Source organism: Piliocolobus tephrosceles, chromosome 1 (genome assembly GCF_002776525.5).
Source record: "Piliocolobus tephrosceles isolate RC106 chromosome 1, ASM277652v3, whole genome shotgun sequence".
Classification (NCBI taxonomy): domain Eukaryota; kingdom Metazoa; phylum Chordata; class Mammalia; order Primates; family Cercopithecidae; genus Piliocolobus; species Piliocolobus tephrosceles.
Window position 1 is genome coordinate 162228349 of NC_045434.1, and position 20813 is coordinate 162249161.

At 42.1% G+C, this 20813-nt stretch overlaps 1 protein-coding gene across 1 annotated transcript in view; it reads left to right on the forward strand.

Annotated features, from left to right (window-relative positions):
- The window catches only part of C1H1orf87 (chromosome 1 C1orf87 homolog), a 78219-nt gene extending 73620 nt beyond the window's left edge, over nucleotides 1-4599 (forward strand). The window contains exon 11 of the mRNA XM_023186692.1: nucleotides 4439-4599. Within this exon, the coding sequence (XP_023042460.1) occupies nucleotides 4439-4599 (161 nt within the window). The remainder of the gene's footprint in view (nucleotides 1-4438) is intronic.
- Nucleotides 4600-20813: the final 16214 nt, after the last annotated feature.

Here is a 20813-nt window from a genome sequence, read left to right on the forward strand (position 1 = left end):
ATACCAGGGCTATGAGAGTGGTGACGAGGTTACAAGCAATAACAAAACATTTTTAAAAAATGACATTTCGAAAGAAACAAATGCTTACTTGTGATAGTGGATAATGGATCATAAACTTAGTTGCTAAGACACTCTCCAAAGACTGGGAGCTTTCTCATGCTTCTGAACCGTTCTAAGGAAAAACGGAGTTTGTTGACTTTGGAGGCAGATTCCAACAGATTTGAAATGCCTTTCTCATGGCCTCTTCACTATTTATGCCTGTTTTCTCTGTTTCCATGAAATTCATTAGTTCCTCAACAGCCAAGGAATGTGTCAGCCAGATCTGGGAAAATCTACAACCGTCTTTGATGAGGAAAGAGGATTAACTGAGGTCACTTTGTTGGTTTATTAACCCACAGTACTTAGCAGACCACCATAGCCCCATTCTAGATGCTGAGCAGATGATACCTGCTTTGCCCATGGATGAATCACTATTCTTTATTATGTGCAAAGAAATATGTAGGCCAGCATGTTCTTCATCCAGGATGAGGACAGGCCATCCATCATCACATCAGTGCTTCTGGGAACCTACTGTGCTTATTCTCTAATGGGGGTTGTCAACAAAATAGCCTTCAGGAGAAGGGATAAGGAATGACTATGAATAACTGGTCGTGTTTTCTAAAGAAAAAAAGAGTGGTTAAGATAAATGTCTGGGTGAATGTTGCATTTGGAATTTTCCCAGCGAACTAAAGGCTAAATAGAAAATGTTTTAGAGTTCAAGGAGGGAGAATGCAATGAGAGCCTTAAAGAAATTTCTCTGCATGAGCCTGGACTGTACATACACTACATCACTAAATCCTCATATCAACAACATGCTGAAGGGATTAGTATCCTTATTTACAGAGGAGAAAGCCAAACTCAAAGTGATAAAATAATAGCCAGTAGGATGGTGAGCCATAATCCAAGCCCAGCTCTCCGTGAATCCCCACTGCACCAAGTCCCATGACCTACTAGAAAGAGCACACGATTTTGCTTGTTTTTGTATCAGAAGATTTAGATTCAAAGCCAGACTTCACCAGTTGTTGATCCATAAAAGCCAGTCTCTTACATTCTCTTCGCCTGTTTCCTCATCTATAAAGTAAAACTGATAATAATAAAACATACATCCCAGATTTGAGAAAGGATCAAATGAGATAAAATACTGAAAGTTCTTTGTGTACTGTGCAATGAAGTTGATGTTAAAAAGGTTCTTATGGTCGGGTGCAGTGGCTCACACCTGTAATCCCAGCACTTTGGGAGGCCAAGGTAGGTGGATCACCTGAGGTCAGGAGTTCGAGACCAGCCTGGCCAACATGGTGAAACCCCTGTCTCTACTAAAAATACAATGAGCCAGGCGTGGTGGTGGGCACCTGTAGTCCCAGCTACTCAGGAGGCTGAGGCAGGAAAATCACTTGAACCCAGGAGGTGGAGGTTGCAGTGAGCCAGGATCATGCCACTGCACTCCAGCTTGGGCAACAAGAGCGCAACTCCATCTCAAAAAAAAAAAAAAAGGATTCTTATTATTTCTTTTATTTTGGTTCTGGTTAGAAAAGACAGGCTTTCCAACACTAAGATGGATTAAAAGGGCTATTTTATGCAGCTGTTCTGGACATCCCCTAATGACAGAGTAAATTAGACAGATACAAATTTCATTCAGTGGACTTTTTGTTTGACTCTAGGAATCTTCTATCAGTGGTAAAGCTTAGAAGATAGAAAATACTACTGTGATTCCTAGATGTATTTTTTAACATTTTAACTTTTAATTTTTAATTAAAATATAAACTAAACTAAATGCCATATATTTTAATAATAAGCAATTACATATATAGTATTTATATATTTTTTAAATAATGTTGATGATATAATTATTATAATTATCCTATAGTAAAATTTCACATTATTGAGTGCTTACTAGTACTGGATACTGTGTGAACTTAATATTTTATTGATTTTTGCACAATTTAATTACCCCTATTTTCTCTTTCTTCTTTCCCTCTTTCTTCTTTTGATATTTATTTATTTATTTGTTTGTTTGTTTATTTATTTATTTGAGACAGAGGCCTCACTCTGTTGCCTGGGCTAGAATGCAGTGGCATGATCATGACTCACTGCAGCCTCAACCTCCCAGGCTCAAATGATCCTCACACCTTAGTTGGTGCATGCCACCACACCTCGCTAATTTCTTTTTTCTTACAGTCATAAACTTATTCCAAATCCATGTCTTATATTTCCAGAGGCAGGGTGAGGGGAAATGGCCAAAGGAAGCAAACCTAGGCAGGACTGAGAGCAGCCATCCTATCCAGAGAACTTCAAAGATGCAATTGACCAACTCAAAGAATGAGGTTTACATAAATGAAAGGACCACTGTTCTAATGAGAGAGATAAACAATAAATAGGCAATGAACAAACCAGAACAGAATAGAAAATGAACATACTGGAATAGAACAGAATAAATTAGGACCCCAACTGTTGTGGCCTACTGTTAAGAATAACCACTAGAGAGTAGTTGAGAGGGTGGCACCATGCTCAATAGTACTTGCACATTTTAAAATGAGTCATATTTTGTATCTTAAACCGAGATGATAAGTATCTACCACTACCCAACTCTAATGGACTAGTAGTGGCTTTCTGCAAAATGACAAGACACTGCCTCTGGATTCTTTGAGAAAGAATTTCACCATCACTCTTACAGTTTGCACACGTAAAGGACAGTAAAAGAGGCCAGGCACAGTGGCACATGCCTATAATCCCAGCACTTCAAGAGGCCTAAGGGGGAGGATTGCTTGAGCTCAGGAGTTCGAGACCAGTCTGGGCAACATAGTGAAACTTCATCGCTACACAAAATTTAAAAAATTAGCTGAGAGTGGTGGCACATACCTGCAACCCCAGCTACTCATGAGGCTTAGGTGGGAGGATCACTTGAGCACAGGAGATCAAGGCTACAGTGAACCATGATCGTGCCTCTGTACTCCAGCCTGGGCAACAGAGTAAGACCCTGACTCAAAAAAAAAAAAAAAAAAAAATGACCCCTACTTGAAGCAATCTCTTTCCCCTCATTCCATAATGTACTGTAGTGGTTAACCTTAGGCAGTCAAGAGACTTGCAGGCTCTAGGCTTTAGTTTCTCCCTCTGTGAAATGGGTTATTGTAAGGATTCAATTAGTTAATATTGGTGAAATGCTTGGAGCAGTTCCTGGGACATAATACATTTTATATTTACATATTGCTTATTATAATTACTATTGTTGTATCCCAGTTAATTTTCTGCATAACTTCTCTCCCCCATGGGTCGGAGATCTTCCAGAGGTAGGAGAATAATTCTCTAAATCCTCTGTATTCCCAAGCACAGTATCTGACACATAGAAACTTGCAATTAGGGACTTATGAGTGAGTTATTGATCTTCAGTGATGCCGTGATCTACACTGCAACTCCTTCCAACAGCCATCAAAATCTACCCAATCTTAACATGGAAAGCTTACTGACATTGGTATTAGCATATATAATGTGTGCGCACCAGAGCACATCCTGCAGTCATACACATTACCACCTCTATTGTGCAGATTCAAACTCTGAGCTATGAGAAGTTAGATGCTTTACCTGTGATTGCACAGCAAGCTGGAGGGAGTCACAGGACAGTCAATCCTCTGCATCTTTGTATTCCGCAGTTACAGGTTCGACCAACTACATATCAAAAATATTTTAGAAAATAGAAATAAAATATAATGACGTGACGACAAAAAACAATAAGAATTTTAAAACATAATACAACAACTATTTACGCTGTATTCGCATTGTATTATGTGTTACAGGTAATCTAGAGATGGTTTAAAGTACATGGGAGAATGTGGATAGGTTAGATGCAAATACTACTCCATTTTATATCGGGGCTTGAGCATCTATGGGTGTAGGTATCACTATGGGGGAGGGGAATATCATGGACCCAATCCCTGCGGATACCAAGGAACATCTATAAATACATTTAGAGAAATACATTTTAAAATTAAGTTGTTTAATCCCTGCATGCTTAGGAGCGTGTTTGGAGACTTTAACAAGATAAAATGAACTCAAGACAATCAGAAATTACTTCTGCTAGGCACCCCCAGTGTTTCAAAAATTGGCCTTACAAGTTTTAAAGCTACAAAGAAAAGCTTAAATTGCTTTAGAACTTTTCTGCAAATCGTATTGGATCCCATCTTGTTCTCTCTCCCCTGAAGTCACCCTCAGACTCTTTCTGAAATCTGTAATGCATACCCACGAGTACAAATACTTTTTAAGATGCCACTTGATTTTTAAGAAGCTTAAAGTTGCAAAATATTATCATTTAGCCTTTACCTGGAAGTCATTCAAGCTAATATATGGTTTTCTCTGTTTTCCCTCCGTCCTCTTTAAAAAACCTTCCACCTACCCAATCCGATCACAGGAGTTCTGGAGAAGGAACGAGCCAGACGCCTCATTCACAACTACAATCTCATTTACAACCTGTCCCTGAGCCCTCGGAAAATCGACCAGGCCTTGCGCAGATTCCGTTTGGGGGAAAATATGCTCTTGGAGCCAGCACTGCGGTACTTAAAGGAGCTATGATAACAAGCCCATATTGTGAGAACAGATGTTTCCCTTATCTCCCTTTTTACCCAGACACGTGTTTCTTCCCAGCCTGAGTATAGTGGCGGAGACATTGTCAGAGTGCAGGCCGATGCAGCTATTGTAGATGCTTTTGATTTGGACTTGGTTTCTGGCTATGATGCTCACTCATAAGCAGCTCAAAGTGATCAGAGGAAACCTAGTTTTATCTTTTGATGTGGCAAGAACCCAGCTACTTAGAATCTCCTTCTGTTTTAATAAAGCTTATTATTAATATTACATGTTTGATTTTTTCCTACATTGCTAATCAAACTATGTTGTTTCAAACCCCACAATTCCACATAGTAAAAACCACGTTACATATAGCCACTTCCCCACAGTGCCTGGAACCTAGTAGACCTATAAACATCGTTTTTGGATAGGTAAATCATCCCTTCTCCTGGTCATTATTCTGGGAAGGATTTCCACATTAGAAGAAAAATAAAAGTATTACCAATACACTATCTTAATCTTAAGCAGTAGAAGAACCATCTCAAGTGAGGTTTTCTGAACAACTCCAATATTTTCAGCAGTACAAAACTAAACAACGTTACACTGTCTCCAGGGATATTTTCCAAAATTCCCAGATAGAAGTTTTGAGGAAGGACTTCTTGGGAAAAAGGGTTTTGGGAATAGGTAACATCCTCTGCTCTGCCTGGACAGGAAAACCAGGTGGAACTTTCCATCAGTTCCCATAGTTCTTCTGTTCTTAACATCCCCCCTGACTTTGCACCTCTCACATAGTACACAGTTACACACATGTCACACCATACTGGTAGCATGAGCTCATTGAAGAGACACTGGCCTGGAGCTTCAGAGACAATGTGCTCCCAACACCATCACTAATACTGGGTGATCATGGTACTGAGTTTCCAATCTGTGTGCCAGACAAAATGAACAAGTTAGGTCAAGGGGAAAATCAAACAGAAAGGCCTCTGAGCATCCCTTTCTATCCATTTTATAAAATGAGGTGCTTCATGTACTCTTATAGATAAGACCTCAAGAACAAAACTATTTGGATCCACTAAAATCAATGCTCTCTAAGGCTCTCCTAGTCTGACCTGCTTTGGTTTTTATAATCCTTGAGTTGTACAGAAAAATGACTCTTGAAGCTGACGGGCTACCCTTTCCAGAACCCCTTGGACTTTCTAGCTGCCTTTTAGGCCAAAAGAGTAAGCAAATAGACACAGCTTTCTCATTCTACCAAAATGCCAAGTAAGGATAATCAGAATAGTAGGTCAAAAAATTTAATACGCCTTGAGCAACTATTGTGTTTGAGGAACCTGACATATTTTGTTTGATCTATCTCTGATAATTGAATAAGACAGGTTTCACCTCTCTGTTTCACAAATGAGGAAATAGGCTCAGAGATGTGAGGACAAGAAAGCTCTTGGGTTGTGTCAGTTAACATCTGCCAGAAGGTTCGTGCTTCCTGTGAAGGACTGGTCAAATGATACTGAGAAGGTCTCACTTTACCCTTCATTTCTGGGAGTAAGTGAGTTGGAGGGGCAGTTCGGGTAAAAGAAGTTCCTAAAGCTGAAGTTGGGGTTATTAGACAAAATCATAAGGTCCTGAACAACAATGATTTTCCCTTGCTCAATTCTTAAGTGGGGTAACCTTTACCAGATCTAGATCCATAGTCACCCTACTACCCTGCCCCCCATATTTCCACAGAGAGTAGAAAAAGAATAAATAGGCGCCAAAATCTCGCTCTTGCACTTAGTGGGTGGTAGCCTTGACAAGTTGCTTAATCCCCCTGGAGTTCAGTCCCTTCATCTATAAAACAGAAGCAATCGCATCTGTTTGTAGGATTGTTATAAACATTGAAAGCAATGCCATTTGGACAGTTCTTTGCATGTAATAAAGATATACCCTTTTTATGTCCCTTCCCTTAGCTGCTGAACATTCAGGAACCTTCCAAAGAACTTTGAACAATGGTCTGTGTGAAATGGCATAGGGAGGTCAGGACACTACTACAGCAAGAACAAATTTTAAGATGTGTCTGCCTTCTAGAGTCAAGTATCAATTGCTTTTGCATCATCTCCTACCTGGAATTCTCCACTTCTTTACCCCAAGGGTTGTGTGTGTGTGTGTGTGTGTGTGTGTGTGTGTGTGTGTGTCTGTCTGTCTTAAAGAAAAAATTATTCTGACTCTTGTTAAAATCATAAGGCAGGTTTTACTCAAAACTATCACAATAGTTATAGGAACCACCACAATGGAGTTTTGCAGTAGGGGAGAGATATTGGGCTCAACTCTAAATTCAACAACAAAAAGTAGGAATTGATAGACAAGGAGCATTAGGGAGGGATGTTGGTGGATGGAAAATTACTAAGTGCTAGGAAGTCATTATGGTTCACAATATCATTATGATCCCTATGGTGGAATTTCATGGTTTACTTATAGAAAGTCTGTTACTTTTCTCCCTTTTTTCTCAGAGCTGTGTCATTGTGAATTTCTAATAAACACTATGTTGGGAAAGTCTGGTATCAGTCACCAGTGTCCTCCAAAAAAAACCTTCCTAAATGGGTGTCTGTGGATAGTGGACTGGTTAACCTTCAGCGTGTTCTGGAGATGCTTGGTGTCAATTAGGTATGTCCCAACTCCCCCAAAAACCTCAGGCTTTAAGGATGGAAAGGGCACAGAATGACAGAGGCAGGTTCTCACCAGCTGGGCAGACTCCTTCCCAGCCGTGTGGCCCTGAACAAGTCACTACTTACCCAAGAGCATCATTCATATTAAATGAGATAATGCATGCAAATTGCCCAGCACTATGCCTGGCACACAGACATGCTCCATAAGGGGAAACTAGCTTATTTTAGTCTTCTATGGGATTTCATTTTACCCCATCCAACGGGCCAAATGGTTGAATGTCTTTTCCAGGTACAGACATCTTCCAAGCCCACAGATGGTTCACCGACTGCGTGGTCCTGGAGGGCACAGAATATGTGTTCCACATTCCTGTCTCTCATTCTCTGTCCTGTATTTACTCCTCAAAGTAAACCAACGAGGTTGGCATTACCATGCCCATTGTACAGGGGAGAAACAGAGGCTCAGGGCAGTGTATGTACTTGCTTAAGGACTTACAGCTGTGAGTGACTGAGCCAGGATTAGAACCCAGTCTTGCATAACTCCAAGTTCCTCAATGCTGTTGGCCACAGTTAGAGCAAATAACCCATACAATTCTCTTTAGCATGTATGGTGTGTCACCCCCAGCAAGTCTGGAGGTGACTGCAAGCCAGGAACAAGATCTTCCTGTCTTTGTGACCAGCGCAGAACTCAGACGCACCGCCGAGTGGGCACCTGGCAATCATCCGCTAAGGGGAGCCCCCACAGGTACATTTTGAAAACTCAACAGCTTTTCGCCCTCTTCTCATCCTCCAGCTTCATCATTGCCTTCTGGGAACTGGAACAAAGGTGGTTTTCAGGACTCTGGCACGGTATGTTCACACCACCAGAAGCACAACTGTAGAGATGGTGCAATCCAAAGAGTTTGCTAAGTGCTTGCTGACTCTTCTGAGGAATTTCCCAAGATCATTAAGAGAAACAATAACAGGGGGTTTGATATTCTAATTGGGATCAGAAATTGGACGGCTTTGGAGCTGGCCAGAGAACTGTGAAGCTCTGAAAACAAATGCTCTCCTTTCTTCTCTCCCTGTCTTCACTCCCCTCTCTTTTAAGAGCCTTTCAGCTACAGTTCCAATGCTCCTTAGCAACAAAGGCGGGGTTCCCAGAGTCGGGTGTGCCTTAGGAATGCCAACCATTTCCCTCATTAGCATTCAGGGGCCCTCATCTGCCTGCACAGTTGGCCACGGGACTGTGCAAAAGGCAAAGTGGCTTGCGGGAGGCCCAACATCAAGCGTGGTTTGTTGGGAAATGGGAAACCTCCACAAAGAGTTTTCAAACAAAAGGCATCAATATTATTTGTGGAGCCATCAGACTGCCTGGGGCACAATATGGCTCTGGCTGGGCCACATGCTCTCTCTCCAGGTTCTGTGTGAAGGCTTAGTGGGGCTTCCCAGACACCTCTTGGCCAAGAACACTAGCACATTGGAACATCTCCCACCTCTTCCCTTCTCTCCTGTCCTGTCTTTCTCCAGACTCAGTTTATCCAAGATGGACAATGGGTGGATTCCATGGGTGGATTCCAACTGGCAGTGGGAGTGCCCAGAGGAGGAAGTTGACAAAGGGTAAATGGTCAGATGGTAGGACAATCGCAAACAGATGGTGCTGCTGGGAACGGATTCCAGGCAAATTCACAGGCAGATTGAGCTCTGACAAAGGCTGATCGAGACTTAGCTGGTGAAGAGAAATTGGCACTTTGAACCAAGCTCTTGCTCAAAACACACACCCCACTCTCCCATACTATCTTCAACAGCTACACAAGGGCGACACCTAGCCTGGTTCTGACTCACCCAGATTCCAAAATACTGATCAATAGACCAATCTCTGGAAGATTACAACCATCAAAGCTATTTCTCAATATTCTCATAGAACCAACCCTAAGCAAGGTTTCCTTCAGCCTGCCTATGCTTGGACACCTTTAGGGACATGGATCTCACTACTTGTCATCTTTTGCTTTCCAGACAGCTCCAACTTGTTCTTCTAAAACAAGTTCCTCTTCTAGTCCCTTTTTTCTCTCCCTTGTGGCCAAAGAGAATGCAAAATGTGATCAATAATTGTAACAACAACTAACTCTGTGCCTGGCCCTTCTAGGCATCAGGGATAATTAAAAAGAAAGAAAGAAGGAAAGAAAACCTTATTTCTGTCCTCCAGAACTGACTTAATTTGGGAGGGATTTGGTGGGGGTGGATTTAGGGGAACAGATGTGTAGGCAAGTGTATTAGTTTGATAGGGCTGCCATAACCAAGTACTGCAAACTGGGCAGCTTGAACAACAAAACTGTATTAACTCGCAGTTCTGGTGGCTACAAGCCCAAAATCAAAGTATCAGTAGGGTTGATTCTTTCTGAGGACCACAAGGGAGAATCTCTTTCATGCCCCTTCCTTGGCTTAATGTCTTCAGTATTCGTTGACTTGTTGAGGCATGACCTTGACCTCTGCCTTCACCTTTACATTACATTCTCCTTCAGTATGTGTCTCTCTCTATGTCCAGATTTCCCCTTTTCGATATGACACCAGTCATATGGAATTAGGGCCCACCAGAACGATGAAGGACCTCATTTTAACTTGATCACCTCTGAAAAGCCTAGCTTGAAATAGATCGTGTTCTGAGGCACTGGAGATTGGGACTCCAGCGGAACTTTCATGCAGGGATGCAATTCCACCTATGATAGCAAGTAGGTAAATGAAGCAGGGGCTTCATTTCTAGCCCATCTTGCAAACAGACGTGGCTTCTTGGCTGGGTCTCACCAGTGGAATGTGAACTGGAGTAATACATGTTCCTTCTGTGCTCGATATTTTAAGAAGCAGCAGGACCTTCTCCACTCTTTCTCTTTCTACCATTCTCTTAATGACAAAAACAATTCTGCTTCTTTATTTACTTTCAGATACCTATAGCTGTCTCTCAGAGTGTGTTCCCTAGAATATTAAAACCAGGTGATGCTTTTCCAGACAGGTGTTCAAAGTTCAAGTTTGGGAAACACCATAGCCTATATCCCTTCCTCCTTGGTAAGTCTCAGTGCCCAAGGGCTAACACAATGAAAACAAAGCCAAATAAAAAGTCATCTTATTCTTGTTTAATCCAAATTAATTTAACCAAAGTCATTTTTACTTTCAAATATAACATTTTGGCAGTTCTCAGAACTAATGCTCTATGCAAGACACTATAGAAAATACTTTCCTAGGTAAAGTTTCAACACCTTAAGTCTTTTAAGTCACCTACCACACTTACTGATTCAGCAAGCACATTTAAAGCATTCACTATGTCCTAGGCCCTGTGCTCCCAGAGTGTCAGGGCCTCAAATAGGGCCTAGCCTATATGGAATATCAAATAAATATTGTCAAATAAACTGTATACTAATTGCATAGCTGCCATCACCCACCAAATAAGATCAACTGCAGCTTGGCTAACATCTTGCTAGAAACAAGCAGCTCATTGCATCCTTTGTCTCACCACTGCCCATCCCTCCTGCCTCATCTGCCACTGTTTTCTCATCTTTATTTCAGCCACATGGACAACTTTTTGCTTCCCGAAGAGATTATGCATGTTCCTGACTTTTTGCCTTTGCACATGCAATTTTCTCTTCTTGCAGTACCTTTCCTCTTACTTTTAACTGTTAAATTCCTTTTCATTCTGCAAGAACTAGATCAAAGGTTCCCTGTTGTATAAAACTTTCCATATCTCAAACCCTGAGCTACACCTTCCGCTTTGAACTTCATATGTGTGAACGTCTGAAAAAACAGCCCATCCCAATTAAGTCATATCATGTATGCCCACCAGGGCTGACCTTACTTAACAACACTTTCTACTCCTTACTCAGCCATGGCACCACATGCCCTTAAATTCAGCATGTGGAAGAGAGATTAAAGGAAAAGAAAAGCAGGTAGGAAAGGTATTCCACTCTTTAGGGGCCAGGAGTGGAGGTAGGAATGGAAGAAATTATAAAGAGATTGATTTTGAATTAATCTGAAAAAACATACTAACAATCAGAACTGATGAACAACGAAGTAGGCTACTCTATAAGGTTGGTAGCTTCCTGAGAAGGACTCAGAATGGATGAAAATCCATTCATAATGGGAAATACTGGTCCCTTTCAAGTTGGGTTGTGAAGGATCTGAGAATTTGCCAGGTCTTGGCCTCATGAATCCAATGGCAGAATGGGAGGGAAAAGGTTCTACTACATCTAGGCTAAATTCGTGGTCTCTGTTCTTTTATATCCATAATCACTCTAGTAACCACATCAACATCTTCTCCAACTGACTTGCAGTCCAGAAGGCCCTGTCTAACTAAATCCCTGCTATTTCTCTGCCATGCATCAAACAAAGTACAGTGCACAGTGGGAGTTTCCAGGGCCCGAGATCCAGCTTACACTCTGACTTTTCAAGGAGCATCTAACCCAAATGCTCCTTCAAAAGTCAGAGTGTAAGTTGGATCTCAGGCTCTTTAAACTCCCACTCATTATTCTTCCTACCTCCTGGAGGGATGAATTTCTGACCAGGTCAACTGTGATGACCTATGCATTATCTAGAGCATGTGTCCAAGCATGCCCTCTATCCTCAGAACAACACACAAGAGCAGCCAGAGGTGGAGAGGAACAAAAGAAGAATGGTGACCATCTGCAGATGAGGATGCTGAGACTCAGAGAAGTTCTGTGACTTTGCTAAAGTTACAGGAGGAACTGGAGACAGAAGTGAAGACCTGCCTTCCTCTGCACAGCTCTTGGTGCCCATTATTTGCTAGACCTGCCAGTCCTACTGCATCCTGTCTTATTATCCAGCTTCCAGCAGCAGGTTTGCCCTGTTCCAAGAGCCAGGTTGGCAGGGTGCAAGAAACTTTGTTCCCACTCAGTGCAGCTTGGGATTTGTTTCCTGCCGCCTTGTGCCAAGGTTCACTGAACCTAAGGCAAGGGGAAGGGAACTCTGAATATTGAACACACATTGTGGGCCATGTTCTGTGGTCTAATCTAATACTCATGACAGCCCTGAGAGGTGGGAATTCTTTCTACTTTATGAATGAAGAGGTGAGGCTTGGCAAAAGAGTGGTATAGCCATGGCTTAATCACAGATCTTCCCAGCCTTAAGGCCTGTGATGACCCCACATCCTGGGCTACTTGGAGGAACATGTAATGGCCTGGGTGTAGCTTCCTTCTGGAGCTTCTAGTTACCGTGGGCCTCTCTGTCTCAGGAAGGAAAAGAGGAGCTCAGCCCTGCCTATTTCTGTCTTTTTCATTCAACAAGCTTTTACTGAGCACCTACTATGTATTAGTCCTCAGTGAATAGTTTGACTGGATTTCCAAAGATATGTCCAGACTTCCTTGGTAATGTTCCTATTCAAACACCACTAGACTTTCTTCTAATACTGACGTTTACCTGGAATTGTTCAGACAAGCACATGGCTCAGCATAGTAAAAGGAAGCCTTCCTGGAGTATTTAGGACTAAGCAGAGTCCTGGAAAAGGAAAAGTAATTGACCAGGGTGGGGATGGGGTGGGGTATTTGGGTGGCAGGGATGAATTTTCTAGGTAGAATGAGCAAGATAAGAGTGCCTCTGAGACATGAATTTGCTCTCTGTTCTGAGAATTGTAAACTATGGTTACCTACACACATGAGATGCCAGGTGAAAGTGAAGGAAGCAAAACCAGAGAAAATAGGAGCAGATCTTAAGGATCCCTGATGCTCTTCTAAGACTCCAAACAGGGGTCAAAGGAGTGTGATGTGGTCAGATGAATGTTTTGATTACTTGGGGGCCATTTGAGGAGATAGGTCAGAGACTCAAAAATGAAAGCACGAAAACCTATTACATACTACTTGTGTGACTTGGTTAAAACATTTCATCATCTCGAATTTCAGTCTCTTCATCTGTTAAGTAGGCCCTTGTAGGAGCTCCTTTGCAGCAGCATTATAAGGGTTGGATACAACATATAGAAAGCCTTACACACAATGTCTAACACTGAGCAGGTCTCATAATGGTAGCTGTGTAATTTATAAGGTTCACATTCTGTAATAATCTGATCATAAAGACAAAGCAACTTGCAGTGAGATCGGCCTTTCTTAGGAAGGGCATGTGGGATAATGCCATCAGGAGAACAGCTTCAAGGGAGTCATTAACACACACGAGTAAATAATTTATGCGTTTGGACCATTTTTTAAAAGCCCCATTATTATTCCTACTCCCTGCCTCACAGTGACGCTGGTAGTCGCAATGCATTAGTTAATTTCATGGCCCTGTTGTGAATCTTACAATATTTCATCCCCCTAATTCAAAATATTCATTCCAAGTGGTTCCAACTTCACAAATAAATAATTCCTGTTGGAAAATGGAGTTTTTCCATCTGCCCAGCCCATTTTCCATCTGTTCCTACAAGCTCATGGCAGGACAGAGCTGGGTCATGAGGCCCTGTTGATTGGTCCTGATTTAAGAAGAAATGGCTTTCTCCCAGATGGATTGCGCGTTGGTGATAAAGATTAGTTTCTGCTGTTATCAGTTACTATGCTATGAGACAGTTTTAAGGATCTGGAAAAGAATAGAAAAGTACATGACAGATAGAAGAAAGAAGAGAAGTGTTGTGTTGACTTAGCTCCCACAATGAGCTTGACATTCTTCTAGAAACCATATACACCGTGCATACATCATTTCATAACTGCAACAACACAACAGGTATATGTGATTATGTCTATCTGACACATGAAAGAAGTAAGGATTAGAGGGACCTAAAAACCTGCCTACGGTCTCATAATTTGCAAATAAGGGAGCTAGGGCTGATTGCAAAACCCAGGCTCAGTCCACAACACAAGAGATTCAAAAGAGCACTGTGCTTTGAGAATGGAAAGTATATCGGCCAAAGAATTGTGATTCTGTTTTTTTCAATAACCATGTAATATAATAGACGATCCCACGAAATAAGAGCAATTTATTTTCAGATCTTTATCATGATGTGGAGCTAGACAAAGGAAGAGGGTCACTTCCTGATAATCAGAATATAGATAGAGTCTCAGCTTAGAAAAAGCAGTGGACTATGAATCGGGAAACTCAAACTCATATTCTAGGATCCTCAACTTATTGTCTTAACAGCAAGGGCAAACCACTTAACTGTCCGGGCTTTGGTGTCCACAACTGGAAAGAGACAGTTCACATTACGTTGCCTCTTCCATAGCTCACAAGGTCTAGAAAGGCACACCTATAGGAAGTGTGCAGGACTACAGAGAGTAGTACAGTTTGTCAATGATAACATTTCATGCAAATATTAGATAACATTTTTATTTCTGTCCCTGCCTGCAACAAAATAAGGAGCTTGTGTCAGAGTGTAAATCTAGGCAATGCTTCCTTCATTGAGAAAGTCTGGCAACAAAAAAAATAGTAGCTGAACTTAACGGTGTACTTCGTGATGGAATTGATTTACTTCATCATAAACTAAGCAAATAGTCCATGGACCAATGTCAGCCTGTGATCCCCATGTTGATTCTTGCTGTATAGACCACTTTGAAGAAAGCAGTGTGTGAGCATTGATGACAGAATGCCTGAGAATAGAGTCTCAGCTCATTCCTTATGAACTTTGTATGACCTTGATCATCTTACTAAATCTCAGTTTCTTCTTTAGAATGCAGTTAACAGTGCCAAATTGGTAGAGTAGTTATGAAAGATGAATTGAGAATACATGTGGACCCTTAGAATAGGGCCTAGGACATAATAGCCAGTGGGGAAAAATGCTACTTATTATTATCATCACCACCATGATCATCTACCCAAAGCATCTGTCCTCCTGGTCTACCACAGTTTGTGGATTCCCATAATTCAGGTATATCCTGGCTGTTTGTCAAACATCAAGGATATTGTGCCACTGACACCTAGTGAGTAGAGGCCAGGGATGATTCGAAACATCCTACAATATCCAGGACAGCCCCTCACAACATGGAATTATCCAACCCAAAATGTCAACAGTGCTGACATTGAGAATTTGAGTCATTCCTTTGGGTTGAGTGAGGTCCTGGAAATCAGATCAAGATTTAATAACAGATTTCAGGTGTACCAAACTTGTGCTTTCATAGGGTATTAGTCCTAAAAGGGACCTTTGATGTTATATGGCCCCAAAATCTGTTTTAATGAAAATAAACTTAAGAAGAATAAGAATTTACCTTCTTTCAATCCTCCCTCCTAAAAGCACACTTCCCCAGATGGATTAGAGAGACCCAAGGTCAAGGCCATCAGGCTACCAAGGGAGAGAGCTACAATTGCATCCGATGTTTCTGGATCCTGTGACTGAGGCTAAAGAAGGGGGAAGGTAGGATAACCCACGGCATCTGTAGTGCAGAGACTACACATCTCCACATCTCTTGACTCCTCACCCCATAGAATCAAGCACAGTGGAGAGAGGTGTTCATAAAATAGTATTGTAGTAAAAAGCACTAGACTTGATGTCAGAAGGTTGGAACTGTGTACCCTCTCTCTGACACTTTCTCTGTGTTATTGGCCAGTTATATAAGGCATAGAGCCCTAGAATGTCTTTAGAATGCTTCAGGTGCAAAGTTAGCAAGTTCATTCTATCTCTACCTATCTATATATCTATTGATCTATCTATCTAATACATATATATATAAAATATATATATATAATATATATATATTTCTATCTCTGTATCTCTCTCTCCTTAAAAAAAAAAATGTCATGAATGTTCTTACCTCATAGAACTGCTTGTAAGAACAAATGGGACTAAAAGTGCAATGCAGGTTGTCACTAATGCTTAGAAGTACAGACTTTGGAACCACACAGCCTGAGTTCAAATCGTGGCTCTGGCAATTACTAGCTCTGTGACCCTGGGGAAGTCACTTAACCACACTGTGCCTGTTTCCTCATCTCCAAACTGGGCACAGTAATATCATTACTGCTTCGTGCTGATATTGTGAGAATTTGGTGAGTTAGTATACCTAAAATGCATACGGAATAATGTCCGGCTCGTACCAAGTTTTATGCAGAGTATTAGCTATTATTGTAACTAACCATCCTTTGTCCTAGTTCTTCCTAGTAAAGCCAAAAAGCCAACAAATACATTTTTAAAGTAAATTGTGGAACTCTACAGTGTCTAGTAAGGGACAAGTTTCTTCTCCCAAACTCTGCCACGCTCACCTTCCTGCCAAATCCTATTTTAGTATTAGGAGGCAACATCGCCCTCTGCTGCCCAGAGCTGAAACAGCACTTTCAGCCCCTGTGCCGGCTTCATTACTACCCTGTCCTTTCTGCTCTGCCAATCTTGCCTCCTGAAAATGCGCTTCCCAGACAGATGAAATTGCTTCTATGTACTAATATCATCAGCGTGGCATTTTCCTAAGCAGCTGACTCATGACTTTTTTTTTCAATCAAAAGGAACCATCTTTCTAGGCTCTAGTTAGAATGGGAAGAGCTGCCTGTTCTCCAGTTCCCAATAGGAAGCTACACTCTGGAGCCCCAGGAACTGAGGAGGGCGTCCTCTCCACCTGCAAAGAAGCTGTGGAATTGGAGCGTTATAACAAATTATTTCCATCCACCAATCACTTTGTAATGTGGCTGTTTTCAAGGTAAACTCATTCGTCTTCTTGAACAGATGGCAAAAAATACATAAATAAATAAATAAATTCTGTCTTTGCATAAGTGACTCCCTTCAGAAAACTGTATCCCAGATTCAGAAGTGGGCAAACAGGCCTTTGACCAAGATGAGCCCGATAGCCTGAGTAAAGTGGACTGTCTCTGTTTCCTCAGAAAGAAGGCCAGCATTCATTCAAAACCTACCACACCAGACATTTTACAAGTATTGTCTCATTCCATCCTTACAACAGCCTTGTGAGCCAAAATTCGTCATGCCGAGTAATAATGAAGGAACTGAGGCTCTGAGAGGTTCGAGCATGTGGCCCAAAGCCATATAAATGATAGATGCCAGGGCCAAGGGTTTTGGTTTGGTTCTTGCTGACTCCAAAGCTCCCCATACCTCAATGTCTCCTAGGGACTCAAAGTCATACTGGGAAAACAGTGGCCTGCAGACTGGAGAGATAACACTAGAAATGATCAAAGAGGAGGAGTGTTTCATGTGTGGTTCGGAGAAAAGGGATCCTCTATTCCCCTATTTACAGGGAGCTTCTAAAGGGTCTGAGACGGGACACCCCTCCAACCCTTCCCCAAGAAAGACCCACAGTCATCAAGAAGGACTCTGGGTCATCCAGGGCTGCCTAGAACATGGAAAACCTTCAAAGGGACACAGTGTGCTGGAAAATTCTACCAAATATTTAAGGAAGAAATAACATCAATTCCACACGAACCCTTCCAGAATATAGAAGAGGAAGAAGGAGCACAGCCCAACTCATGTTTTACCCAGATACCAAAACCAAAGACAATGCGAAGAAATCTGCACACCAACAGCCGTCATGAATATAGACCCCAGATCCTTCACACAATACCAGCAAATCAAATCCAACAATTTGTAAGATACATAATACCAAGTGGGGCCTCTCCTGGAAATGCAAGGCTGATTAAACATCCTAAAGCCAATCAATGTAATTCACCATATCAGCAGACTAAAGACGAAAAATTACATGAATAGACAGGAAAAAATGGAGTCCAACTCTGACATTCTCCAGATGAGAACCCCAAGGACCAGGAGTGAGATGAGATGTCTCAGTGTCACAAATTACTGACAAATCTGTATGTAGAATGCAACTCTTCAGACCACAGAGCCGTGTGAAGCTTCTGCCCATGCCGGGTGCAAGGAAGTCCTTAAGTATGAAGGAGCAGTCACCAAGATGCTTTATTCACAGCTCCACATGGCTGTAACTGAGGGGAGGGAGTAGGAAGCAGCTGGCTCCAGCCCACACCAGCTAGAAAACATCTGAGGGTCACAGACATGAGCATCAAGGGAGCATGAGGTTGGTGGTAGGGGTTATTTTTTCCCTGCAACTTCCCCAAAGAGGTGCAAATTGTAACTGCTGAAAATGTGATATAAGGAATTCACTTTTACATATGGTGGCATGTGCCTGTAGTCCCAGCTACTCAGGAGGCTGAAATGGGAGGATCACTTGAGGCCAGGAGTTGGAGACCAGCCTGGATCACATTGCAAGACCCCCATTTCTAAAACAAACAAACAAAAAATTAGCCAGGCATGGAGGCAGATGCCTGTAGTCCCAGATATTCTGGAGGCTGAGACTGAAGGATTGCTTGAGTCCAGGAGTTTCAGGCTGCAGTGAGCTATGCTCATAGGGTGCTCACACTAAGTTCAGCATCAATGTGGTGACCTCCTAGAAATCAGGGATTTCCGGATTGCCTAAGGAGGGGCGAACTGGTGCAGGTTGGAAACCGGGCAGGCCACAACTCCAATGCTGATCAGTACTGGGATTGTGCCTGTGGATCGCCACTACACTCCAGCCAGGCAACATCGTGAAATCCAGTCAAGAAAGAAAGAAAGAAGGAAGGAAGGAAAGAGAATGAAAGAGAGAGAGAGAGAGAGAAAACAAACTCATAATTTGAGAAACACAAGCCACAGCTATTTCTTTTTAAGCAGAGTTTTCAAATATTACGAGATTTTCATCAAGACACAAGGAAAGGCTGCAAATACTTAAATATAACTAAAATGATAGGGATTCCTCAATCTAATCATCTCCAATGAGGTGGGTTTCAGCTCTGTGAACTTCACAAATGTTCACTCTTGTCAATACCTTACATTAAACAGCTTGGTGTCCTTTTTTTACTCCTCTTTAGTAACTTGATATCTTGGTCACAATTACAAAACTGGTGGTTTATTTACTCTTAGTTGTGACTATTAGAAAATAATATCAAAGTCAAAATGTCTTTTTTTCCCTTCCCACACCAAAATTACATACAGAGAGAGAGAGATACACTCACACACACACATGCACACATACTTCTCTCCCTTCTCTGCCCCTTTCTCTTCTTGGTTTGGAACCCTTGGGTAAGGTATATACAAATTCACTTTTGCTTCTGGGGCAATAATCAATGGCCAATTACCCTCAGCTCCAGAATCTTTAAAGTGAAGTGGAAATTGAATGTACTTCTTATCTGTGCATTTCCTCTTAAACTAGTCCTTTTAAGTCAGCTCAATTTGTTTTTGAGCTTTATCATTTAAAAGGTACTTCAACACTTAATGCTCCCAATTACCTAGTATCCCCAGTTTACAGACAAGGAAACGAGCGCAGTAGGGTGAAGTACGTTTCTGCCACCTGCTCAGTTGGATACAACAGGAGCCAGGCACTTGGGTCATTCTGCTGGATATAGAGGTATTATGGCATCCAACCCAAGGAGGGACATCTCATGGGCAACACTGGGCAAATGTATAAGAACTGACTTAATCATAGCAACTGTTTAATGGGTTCTTACTGTGTTCAATGCACTGAGCTACATGTTTTTTCTTCAGTAGCTCAGTTATTCCACATAGCCACCCCATGGAGGAGGTGTGATTATCCCCATTTCACTAAAGGAGGAACTGAAGCTGAGAGGGGTCATTTAACTTGGACAAAGTTATACATAACCAGGAAGCGGCTGCATCTTGCAAAGTCAGGGGTCCTGAAAGAGATGCAAACAGCATGTTGTGGGGACAAGCGTGCAGTGGGAGTGGGGGTGTTAAGGAGGCAGTTTATGGTTGAGAAGTGACCTCATATGCTTGGGGAAGGGTATATCAAATAAGATTGTTTGGCAGTTGACAGGTATCTTGATAGATGAACCGGATTTGAAAAGGTAGACCTGAATGGGAGAAGAAGAGCAGGTTTCTACATGGGGCAATGCCACAAACAGAGGCTTGGGGCTAGGGAAGTGTACTTCATAATAATCCTGTTTGGAGGGAGGACCAGCTATGAAGTGTTCTGCAAGAAATGTGACACTAAGGGTAAAGAATGGAAGTCTGACTTTATGTAATTTTCCATGTAAATTAAAGTCAAGATTATTCTTGTAACTATCATGGTTCCTGAACTCAAGAAACTTGCATTCTGTTGGGAAGATAAACAACTAAACAAGCAATTACAGCACAGCAGTAAGTTCTATGAAAGGTTAGGCACAGAGTGGTCCTTCTAACTCAGACTTAACGGAGGCATGTTCCAGAGAGATGTCCAAGCTGAGAACTGAGGACATGTAGGTGTTGTCCACACAATGAAGGACGCAGGTTACTAGGTAGAGGGAACAGCTTGTGGGAAGTCTCAGGCTGGAGTCAGACCATACATCGCTTGTTTGTGAGGGCTGCAGGTGTTAAGCACAGCGGAAGAGGGGAGAGCAGGTGGGAACTGATAACATGTGAGACCAGGGGGCCTACACGGGGTCAGCTCATGATGCAACTGTGTGCCATGTTAAAAAGTGTATGTGGTAAGGCGCCCTGGCCCAGTGCAAGCATGGGCTGGCTTCCCACTGCAGTCAGCAAATCAATTACGCCCTCCACCGACTTTCGCCTTGTGTATTTAGAATGCATGGAGTTAGCCTGCCAAACATCTGCTCTCGCTATTAAGCATGCCATGGTAACCATTGCACTCCCGTGCGTCAGCGCCACCAGGATTGGTAATAATCACAAGTGTCAAAAACGAGAAAGAATGGAGAAGG